General features: G+C 36.6%; 2 protein-coding genes across 2 annotated transcripts; both read left to right on the top strand.

The window, feature by feature from the left end:
* The first annotated feature begins 2 nt into the window (after positions 1-2).
* On the top strand, positions 3-1,553 carry LOC131014333 (uncharacterized). Its single transcript, XM_057942265.1, has 5 exons — positions 3-165; positions 241-370; positions 457-768; positions 845-949; positions 1,032-1,553. The coding sequence occupies exons 2-5, from the start codon at positions 296-298 to the stop codon at positions 1,434-1,436; spliced, it is 897 nt and encodes a 298-aa protein (XP_057798248.1). The 5' UTR covers positions 3-165; positions 241-295; the 3' UTR covers positions 1,437-1,553.
* Positions 1,554-4,291: 2,738 nt separating this feature from the next.
* On the top strand, positions 4,292-7,858 carry LOC131014334 (uncharacterized). Its single transcript, XM_057942266.1, has 2 exons — positions 4,292-5,139; positions 6,695-7,858. The coding sequence occupies exons 1-2, from the start codon at positions 4,689-4,691 to the stop codon at positions 7,723-7,725; spliced, it is 1,482 nt and encodes a 493-aa protein (XP_057798249.1). The 5' UTR covers positions 4,292-4,688; the 3' UTR covers positions 7,726-7,858.
* Positions 7,859-10,900: the final 3,042 nt, after the last annotated feature.

A 10,900-nucleotide genomic window follows, 5' to 3' on the forward strand; every position in this document is an offset into this window, starting at 1 on the left:
TTCTACTCCATCTGGTTCGGGTCCATCCGGTTCTACTCCATCTGGTTCGGGTCCATCCGGTTCTGGTCCTATTTTCGATAATAGGCCGCCAGTGGATGAAAACCCTAATGTGGAGGAGGAACGTGTTGCTAGTGATGGGCGGACATGGGTTTATTTCACTCGTAGGTACGTTTCACAATGTATCAGTTAACTTCAAATTGTTTTGTACATTAATTCTAAATTTAATTTCAACACTTTAAGTATTCTGAGGCCGACTGGAGCTATTCGGGCTAGGGCGACTGATAGCTTTCAAGGTATGCCACATGAAAGTGGCACCAATTGGAAGAATTTGACTGAGGGGATGAGGGATTTTTATTTTGATGAGTTTGAGGTACGATCATCTCATATACAATTTTTATATTCTAAACAAACAATCACAATACTAATTTTTTTCTTATTTGCAATATCTTTAAATAGAAAGCATTTTGTTGGGATAAAACGCAACATACCAGGCATGTTATTAAGAAAGCGTGGGTTAAGTCAGCTCGAGTGGCGTACAAGGATTACATCAGCAATTGCAAGAAGGTCCTGTTGATACATAAGAAGAAGATTGAATATCTTCAGCCTAACATTGAGGCAGCTTGGAGGGCTTATTGGGCTTTGCCTGCTACTCAGGCAAGGTCTGCTCAGGCGTCCAGGAATCGCCGCTCAGAGCCAGGCGGTCCGGGTACAGGGATGGCTATCCATCATGGAGGGTCGCGCAGTGCTTTAGATCATGCTGAGCATCTGGTAACTTTACAACGTTTTATTTAAAATTTTTATGCATTACTAAATTGTTACTTATATTTTTAATGTGTTTTGTCAGGCTCGGGAGAGCAATATTTCTTTTGACGAGGCTACTTGGGCGACTTTTCGACGGATGCATTATAAGAATGGACAGTATACCGCTGGACGACCTGCGCAGCACGGGGTATGACGTTAATTTAGTATGTTTAAATTCCTTTGTTCGAATAAATTATTTTACAACTATTCTAACTATTTTTGTATTGTAGTTGGAGGTCGAGAGGCGATTGGCAGAGCTTCGCCAAACACAGGAAGACGTCACGCCCGTAGATGTAGAGCGCATCTTCCGAGAGGTCGTCGCTCCTGATTCGAGGGGGCGCATCATGGGATTAGGCATGATGATGTCTAGGGCGATTACTGAGAGCGGCGATTCGTCGAGCACGCACTCCACTAGCACCTCCCAGTTTCCTTTCCCTGTTGCCTCGAGAGATGAGCTCATTACATTGAGGGAGGAGCTGAGCTCCACACAGAGGGAGCTAGAGGTCAGGAGAGCGAGCGAGGAGGCTCAGAGCAAGGCTATACAGGAGATGCAAGCCCAGATCGCCCTCCTCATGCGAGGATATCATGCACAGTCCCCCTCCGACGCCTCTGATGGGACCCACCCGGACCTCTGATTATATTATTTACTATCGTTTGTTTGATACTATACTTTGAATACTGAATTTCTAAACTTGTTGACATATTTTATGATTTGCTACTTTGTTATATTTGATGTCTTTCTACTTTGCTCATCTTCATGATTTTGAATAATTTATAGATTGCTATATAATTGAAAACAGGAATACAAAACAAAAAAACAAAAAAACGACCGAAATTTTAAAAAAAAACGGTCGTTAAGAAATGACGGAAAAAACAGGAAAAACGACCTATAACGACCGAAATTTCGGTCTTTAAACAACGACCGAGTTAAAAACGGTCGTTAATTCTTTCGGAAGAGCAACGACCGTTTTAATAACGGTCGTTGTTTAACGACCGAAAATCAGGGCTTCGCGACCGTAATTCGGTCGTTGATCAACGACCGTTTTAAAACGGTCGTTGATCTTCTGAGATCACCAACGACCGTTTTAAAACGGTCGTTGATCAACGACCGAATTTCGGTCGCTAATCCCTGATTTTCGTCGTCCCTGGGAGCTTGGCTACGGTTTTAAAGACCGAATAAACGGTCGTTATAATTAAATTTCGGTCGTTGAATTTCAACGACCGAAAAAAAACGGTCGTTGAAGAGCACACGACGAACAAAATGGCGACCACAGTTTTCGGTCGTTGTTTCGGTCGTTAGGTCTGTAACGACCGTTTTTTCGACTTTAACGACCGAAAATTCGGTCGTTAGAGCCGCGTTTTCTTGTAATTAACTTTGTTCAAGTTGGTAGTCTTATTAGATGAGAGAATAATTTATCTTCACATTTTCTGAATGAGAAATGGTCTTTAAACACTCTTCAAACTCTAGATATTAATTTGTGAGCTGGACAAGATACATTCTTTGTATAATTTTGTTCCTTAAATAAAGAAATTGTCTTGCATAAGAGATCAAGTCCCATAAGAAAATTGTCTATATTATACATTTCAACGTTACACTCATGAAGGCACTCATACTTTATGACATAAAATTTCAACTTAATTTACAAGTATATATATACTAACAAGGGTGAAAGAGGAGACTGAAACTAGGGTGAAAGAGGAGGATGATGCGGCCATACATGATTGCATTTGTGCTATAAATCAAGAGTGATTGAGTGTCAAAAGTGGTGAAATGGTAGTGCCTATAGAGGTGAAAGAAAAGAGAGTGATCAAAGAAAATATGAGGGTGTCGGTGCCATGGAGGTTTTAAGAGTGAAAGAGAAGAGAGTGTAACTGTTGTGAGCCTTTTTTTTTTTTTTAATAATTATTACATTAAATTTTTAATTAGGATATGACATGTAATTAAGTTAAATAATAAATGATGATATGTATTATGTTGGTCTAAGAGTAAGTGGTTAATATCTGAAGTCAAAAGTTTCAGGTTTGAGTCCAGTATAATACTTACTCCCTCCGTCCACGAAAAAACTTTCTATCTTTCCTTTTTAGGACGTCCACAAAAGAACTTCCTACCTACTTTTGGACTATACCCCACCACTTATAATCCTCTTACTTTTCACTTTTCACAACTCCAAATATTAATTATAACACTTTTTCACCACTCTCAATACACCCAACTACCTTTTATCCACTCTCAATACACTCAACAATATTTTTTCTTAAAACCCGTGTCACTCCCTCCTAAGAAGTTCTTTCATGGACGGAGGGAGTATATAATTTTAAAATTTAATTGTTAATTTATATAAAAATTATAACAGTAAATGATGATGAAGGTACTGGAAAATTTAAATTATATTAAATCCGATAAATAAGGATCAGATGAAATAAAAAGTTAAAGTATAAGAACTTATTAAAATATAAAAATTGTACAGATATGTAATAAAATAAGGGTCCGTTTGATTTGCAGTTTAGGATTGATTAGGATTAAAATTATCTTGAAAAATTAGTGTGGATTAGTGTGGATTTATACTATTTTATGGGTGTTTGATATCATGGCTACTTAATCCTATATTGTGTTTGATATCCATAGGATTATGTTGGATTATATTATCTAATACCAAAACTATCCTCATATAATTTTAAAAATACCATGTGTGTCCACCATTACTTGGGCATTTGCATCGATATGCGTGAGGAAGGGTAGCAGAATTTTTATCCAACTTCGCAGTATTAAAGTTATCCAAGGGGGGAGGGGTGGATTATTAGTATGGGTTATTCCCACAAAATAGCATGGAGAAGTGGGATTAAATAGGAGTTGATCATTTTTTTTTTTGATCGGTCAAAGTCATGTTAGATGTTAGTAATTAGTTCCCCATCCACTCCAAGAACCACCTTATCTCTCCATTCACCAAATCCACCTTATATCTCCAATCTCCAATTCGCTCCCAAGAGGGATCGAACCCGGGTCACTTCAATTAAGTGAGGATCCGGTGGCCAGTGGGCTAAGCCCCCTGGTTAATAGGAGTTGATCATATTAACTGCATATGATATCAAACATCACACTAATCTGTATTAATTTAATTTATCCTACCTATAAACCCATATCAAACAGGCCCTAAGTTTTAATAGGGACCCTAAATACAAAAGTATAGTGATCTTTTTTTGAAACCCAAAAAGTATAGTGATCTAATGATGCGTTTGGCCTGATTATATACATCCCAAAATCATCAACAACTAAGAATAATAGATAGCGAAATCTATCTCTTTTTACGGTAAGTAAAAGAATTATCTCATGCGATCAAGGAATAAATTAGTGCAAGCTATTAGCTCGAACTAGTTATATTTAAGCATACATTGCAACCCAAGTTACCCAATTATAATAGATAAGAGAAATGTTATGAGGCAATCATATTTAACTATTTTTTAAATGAATCGTCATGTAATTTAAATGATGATACAATTATATTATCATTATTTATTTCTAATTTTAATGTAAAAAAAATTCCCTAACCCAACCAATAGTGGACTTGTCTTCGGTTAGAAAACTGCCAGTGATGTCGCTTTATTTTCAAAATTACTTTGTTTTTATTTTTTTGGAAAATTTCTCTGAAACTTCTAAAAACAAACGACTTCCATTCATTTAATCATTTCTATATCTACAATCTTTTTAAATCATCTCTCTCTCTCTCTCTCTCTCGCTCTCTCTCACGAAAACCTCCATCTCCTATATATCCCTTTTCCCTGATCCAGATATCTTAATACATACATACAATTAAATATACAACACATCCAAATTAAAGAAAATTGTGATGCAGTAGTGAATATACGAAGTCGAAAAAGCCTTCCGTGAAATGCCAATGGATCGATCACCGTTTTCGTCGTCTTCCTCCGACAGCTCCCAGTTCTCGTCGACGAGCTCGTCTCCGGCGAAAGGCTCGACGATCGTACTTTCTATCGAGTGCTTGAAGGGCAGCTCGAAAGCCGACGAATGGACCGGCGATATGCTGCAGACGGGCGACATAGTGGAGGAACTCAGAATCGGCAACATGATTGTCAAATCGCCCTTCAAAAACGGGAAATCCGGCGTCCAGAAGATCCTACACGGCTCCTTCAGGCAGAAGGAGACGTCCATACGGGTCCGGGTCAGGCGGGGCTCCTCCGACCTGGCCGAGCTGCAGGCCTGCATAGTGCCCGGCGACCAGTTCGTCGGCCGGAAGCAGTACGTTCTCCGAGCCATCGACGACCCCAACTATGCCGTCGGCTTCATCGATCGGACCGAGACCGAGTGCCTTGATTTGCAAGGTCAGAACAAAATATCTCCTTGCTTGACTTTTCCTGCCTTGATGAATAATTGCTGCTTGATTTTTTGCTGAATATACCTGTTTTCATCACCTAGTTTGGTAGCATTCCATTATTGTCAAATTTATACTATATTCTTCATAATTTATGTGAACTACATTTCTTGTTCAATGAAATTATTTGTTTTGTAATTGATATTGCACGAGAACTATATATATTCCGTGTTACTTTTTTTTAATTAATATATAATTAGATAAAGAAATTTAAAAATGACGCAAGGATGAACTCGAATCCAAAATTTCTGACCTTAAACATTAATCAGTCTACCACCACCGTTAGACCAACATTATTTCCGTTTTACTTTTAGTTCAACATTATGATGATGATGCGTGCACCAATTAATTGGATGCTACCTGTACATATTATTTTGTTTTATACAAGTGTAGGAAATTATATGTGGTCACATTCATATATTCTCTCTCTTCATCTCATTTGATTTGAGCTGTAATTTTTTTTTTTTTTTTTGAGTTGTCCTTAACTTAGTCTCTTTTTTTAGGTATAATCACTTTACACTAATATTAAATTGAATCTATCCATATTTACATTATAATCTTATTTTTCTAAATACTGGTGTTGAAAATAATTAGGTTAAATGAAGTGAGAGTATTTATAAAATTTATTCATCATTAATTGGCTTGTAGAAAAGGTATCAACAGAGTTAAGGTCAAGTGGTGGATATCGAAATAGATTAGTTATAACCTCTTTCACATTTTGGCAAACACTCCTCAGCGAACGGCCGCAATTAGTTAATAAATTAATTCTTTGTTGAAAGAGATAATTAGTTCCGGTTGGGGTTTATTAATTTTGATTAGAATTTATTGAAACGTTTATTAATATTGAATTAAAATTACTTAATCACGATTCACGGTTACAATTTATTAATCACTATGACTGCTGCAAGACTTGATTTTGGTTCATGTTGTTGGTTAATTTGAAAAGTAAAGTAGACGATTGGTTTGAAAATAGCAAAGTTGAGAAGCGAGATGGAAAATTCTAATAGAATATTGTATGCGTACACCAATCCAAGAGGGCCAAGGTTTGCTAACTGGTGCTGCATATTTTGACTTGATGAATGCTAGAAACGTGTAAACATTCTAAATTTCAACTTGTTGCACCCACCTTTTCTTATAATGTGGAAGTCACTTTCACTAGGCCCATCCCACCTGTTTCTTAATTCTTCTATTTTATTATTCCACATTTTTCTGACTATCTAAGAGTCAACTTGATTCGTGTACACAATTGACAAAATGACAACGAAATCAAAGTAAGTAAACAGAAAATCCCAATAGAATTATTTAGTTTTCGCATTATGGACTCTATGATACATAGAGATAATAACACACATGAATTAAGTCGTTAAAGGATTAAATGATAAATCAAGTTTAAAATTCATTATTTGCCTAGTCTATGATCCAAAGTAAACGCTTTATGCATATATGTATATGGTTGGAAATTTTGATGAAAGTAGTAATTAAAAACAAGTAGTAATTTTGTGCAGCTTCAAGGACGTCAAGAATGGTGAGTGCATTAGAGAGAAGTCCGCTCCAAGACGGATACGTATCGTATCCGTGGGAGCGGAGGCTGGTGGAGATGCTCTCCATCCCCAATTCCAGCAGCTTCTACTCCCTCCTCTTCCTGCCCAAATCCTCCGACAAAGCAAGCGCCCGCTACAACGACCTCGAGGACACCCTCGCACGTGCCCACGCTTGGATCAACGCGTCTCAGGCCTCCGGGGTTCCCATCGTCTTCATGAACATCCAAACCGAGTCACTTCTCACCAAGATCTCCGGCGACACGGCTTCTTCCACTGTCAACGCTGGATCCCTCTCGGACCTCTCCAACATCGCAAACACGAGCCTCTACGGATTCGAAGACTACCACGGCGTGGACCTGGGCGTGGTCCGAGCCGTCCGTCTCTGGTTCTCCCCTCTCGCGGGGGAGATCCCCATTGAGATCAGGATCAAAGACACCGACACCAGGCTTGGATTCGCCATCAGCAGAACCGAAGAGGGATTCATCTACATATCGTCGGTGATCGAGGGCGCACACGACGCGCCCTCGGCCCGGTCGGGGCTCAGCAGCCTGTACAAGCAGGCGTCCCAATCGTCGCGGCTGCTGGTGGTGTCCCGGATATCGAACCAGAAGGTGCTGCCGTGGATGGTGTCTGCGACGGGCGCCATCCGCTGCTTCGACACGGTGTCGCTCAGCCAGAAGCTGTCGTTGCACCGCCACACCAGAGTTCCCATCCTCCTCCACGTCTTCCTCTGGGACAGAAGCGCCAACAACGCGAATGTGGGCAGCATCAGGGCCCGAGCCATGTCCACGTCGCCCCCCTCCGCACCATCCACGGAGGCGCACCTCGAGATCACGAACCGCGTGGCGCCGTTGCTGGAGGAGGAGGATTCGGATGATGATGAGGAGACCGTAGCGAGTGATGGACAGGAACAGGATGTTACGATTGCACGAGATACCGCCGGGGAATTTTCTTTCCGGCTGCATGATTTTGCTCTTAAAAATAATTGGGTGTGAGAAATGAGAATGGCCTTCTCTTTTTAATTATTTTCTTTTTTTGTTTAGTTGTTAAAGATTTTTGCCTAGCTAGCTTGCTTCCTTCCGGTGTTTGATTTTTGGTGTATATAATATAAGCAACTGAGTTTATCAATTATGAGTCTGTCTTTAGTTGCTACGAGTAATATATATGTAATCTTAGTGTCTGAACAAATTAAGCGATCATATATGTTACACATTTAATTTATTAATGTATAAATAATTAATGTGGATACATAAGAAAGAATTAAGGGCATTTGGGGCCTCCTTCCTTGGTCTTCCAGTTATTGTAGCAGGGGCAGCATTCCTTGTTTCCATAGGTTCCCGGCGGCACGCATAGGCATGTGTTACAACATTTGTTGCAGAACAACAAACAATTGTTCACGTGCTGTGTGTTGGAGCATCTACGATTACATTCACTTGCACATTCTACATCAACCATCTAAATATTAATTACTTCTTCATTAAATATAAACTCTATTTTAAAAAACAAATAACTTTGATAAATTAATACCAATTTCATATTCTATAACAATAACATTAGGATTCAAATCACTTTATATATAGTAAGTGGTTGCTTATTTATACACTTGTTAATAAAATTGCCTTTTTTTTTGTTAAAATTTTGTGAGTCTATATATACATAATGGATTAATATTTCATGTATATAAAAAGGATGATAAAAAATAAAATTGTATTAAAAAGACTCACTGTCTTGAGGGACTGCACACGTAACTTGATCACTCGCCAATATCGGGGAAAATAAGGAAACTGAGACATTAGTTTCATCACCCTAATAAAACAAAGAATATCGAAAGCATCAGGTACTATGTATGATGTAAGTAATTATCACATGCTTCTCAAAAAAAAAAAAAAAAAAAAATCATCATTAGAAAAATGTTTTTTTTTTCGTTTCCTTTTGTTCTACAGGAAATGATATACTACTCGCGCACATTTAACCTTTATTAGTATTGTTCTTTTTTTGTTTTATATATTTATTTTGATTTTAATACACCGAAAATTATTATTGGCAATACATAATTTATAAAATTGCATAAAAATCGAAGCTCGATTCATTCATTTTATTAATTACTATTTGAAGTATAAGGGAAGAGAACAAATTGATTTTTTATTTTTATTCATGTTTTCAAATAAATTATGTCAATAATAATTTTCAAAGTATTAAAATAAAATAAAAACATGAAAAGAAGAATAATGCTGACATAGAGTAAACACATTATAGTAATGCTCGCAAAAAAATTTCATAAGCAATGACTAGCATATCATTCCTCATGTTATACACTTTTTTTCCCATCATTTTTGTACTTCAATAGTAGATATATATCGCACTACATCGATCGAAATAAAAAAAATGTTGGCTGAAAGAAAAGAAGTCAAATGGAAAAGAAATTAAACAATAATTAAGACAAAATATATATCTATTTTGGAGGAGAAAATATGTATTATAACTTACTAGGGAAACCATAATAACTGATAAATATGAAACACATAAGAGGAGGAAAATGCTTTGGAACTTTGAAGAGGAAATCATTTTTTATGTCTTCTAATATCTTTGCAAGTGCAAGTTGTGATGAGTTTTTGTTGTCAAGGTCTTTCATCTTATATAGAGGAAGTGGTCCCAAAAATCAAATAAGTTGTTAAATACAGTTTTGGTAGGTATTAAATACTTATAATCCAGAGTTGGATTTTTTGGGTTATTGTATTAATAGTTGTTTACTCGTTTGGTTAATAGAAAAGTAAAATGATTTCAAAGAAAATTAATTATAATAGTTGTATTATTCTTAGTAAAATGATTTCAAAGAAAATTAATTATAATAGATTCTTTATTCGGTGTTTGGAAATTTCAAGAAAAATATTAGGATTTTCAATTGGTATTGATTAATTACACATAATTAATTAATAGATACAATAATTAAATTATAATTAATATGCATAAAAAATTCCCTAATCACTTTTATAGTAACAACAATGTACATTAATTAATATAAATACCACATGACTCGTAATTCTAAAATTAAATTATCAACTGAGATGATGCTGATGATGATGATAATAATAATCATCATCATCAGTTCCAAACAAACATGCACTATATGGATTTATATTGTCAAGAGTATCGGGTACTAATAATGTGGTTATATCCTATTTACAGAATTGAAAGAAATTATTAACCAATTGGAAAAACTCGGTGCATCCAAGTTTCAAATTAATCAAATGTCGGCGCTATTCTTTTTAAGTTCTATTGGAAAAACTCTCTTCTTCCTATTTGATTTGTCATGTTTTTTTTCTTAAGTTCTATTGATTTTATTTCTTTTCTTTTTAAATAATCATATTTCTTCGATTCTATCCCTTTCGAATCGGATTTAAAGAAAGTTAACTCAATTTGTACGTGAATTCCTCTCAAATTCTAGTGATTTTATAGATTGGGCATGCCCGATAAGACAATTTGTTCTGCCCAAAATTAGGTTCGTTTCCTTTTTTTAATGGTTCGTGGAACCTCGGTCGCCTGAGGATCGGTCGAGTACGGTCCCACCATACTTCAAGGTTTATTATTATTATTATTATTATTATTATTATTATTATTATTAAAATCAATAATAATTCTTCATTTCACTTTTACAGTGACTCAAATTCTCACCTTAATATTCCTCACGTCCAACTTATCTTGTCACATAAACTTTGAACACGGTGATTAAGAATAATGTGTTAAGAGTGTAAAGTGAGTATAGATCACTTATTTAATGTGTGTAAAGAATATATGGATCACATGCTATTTTTGAAAAGTATATATTACCTTCGTCCCAATATTCATGGCTCGTTTCTTTTGGGCATGGGTACTTATGAGACTAAAATTAAGAGGTAAATTGTGTGTCCCACATACTTAATGTTATTTTTAATTAAGAGGCATTGGAACCCCTCTCCATCTCATTCTGTTCACAACAACACACAAGTCGGCCGCCACTCGTGTATCAAGTGGTAGCGCCACCTTTTGTAAACCCTAGTCCCCCAAATTGCTAACCCTTCCCCAGTGGCAGACGCAGTATGTAGGGGTGGTAATCGGTTCGGTTCGGTTATAATCGAACCGATTTTCCGGTTAACCGGAATCGATTAAGGATGAAATAACTAACCGAAAACC

This window comes from Salvia miltiorrhiza, chromosome 3, assembly GCF_028751815.1.
Source record: "Salvia miltiorrhiza cultivar Shanhuang (shh) chromosome 3, IMPLAD_Smil_shh, whole genome shotgun sequence".
Lineage (NCBI taxonomy): Eukaryota > Viridiplantae > Streptophyta > Magnoliopsida > Lamiales > Lamiaceae > Salvia > Salvia miltiorrhiza.

Excerpts from the sequence above, each read along its gene's own strand:
- LOC131014334 (XM_057942266.1), top strand. The coding sequence starts at position 4,689 with ATGCCAATGGATCGATCACCGTTTTCGTCGTCTTCCTCCGACAGCTCC. Across the intron at positions 5,140-6,694 it reads CGAGTGCCTTGATTTGCAAG|CTTCAAGGACGTCAAGAATG; the intron begins GTCAGAACAAAA and ends AATTTTGTGCAG.
- LOC131014333 (XM_057942265.1), top strand. The coding sequence starts at position 296 with ATGCCACATGAAAGTGGCACCAATTGGAAGAATTTGACTGAGGGGATG. Across the intron at positions 769-844 it reads TAGATCATGCTGAGCATCTG|GCTCGGGAGAGCAATATTTC; the intron begins GTAACTTTACAA and ends GTGTTTTGTCAG. Across the intron at positions 950-1,031 it reads GACGACCTGCGCAGCACGGG|TTGGAGGTCGAGAGGCGATT; the intron begins GTATGACGTTAA and ends TTTGTATTGTAG.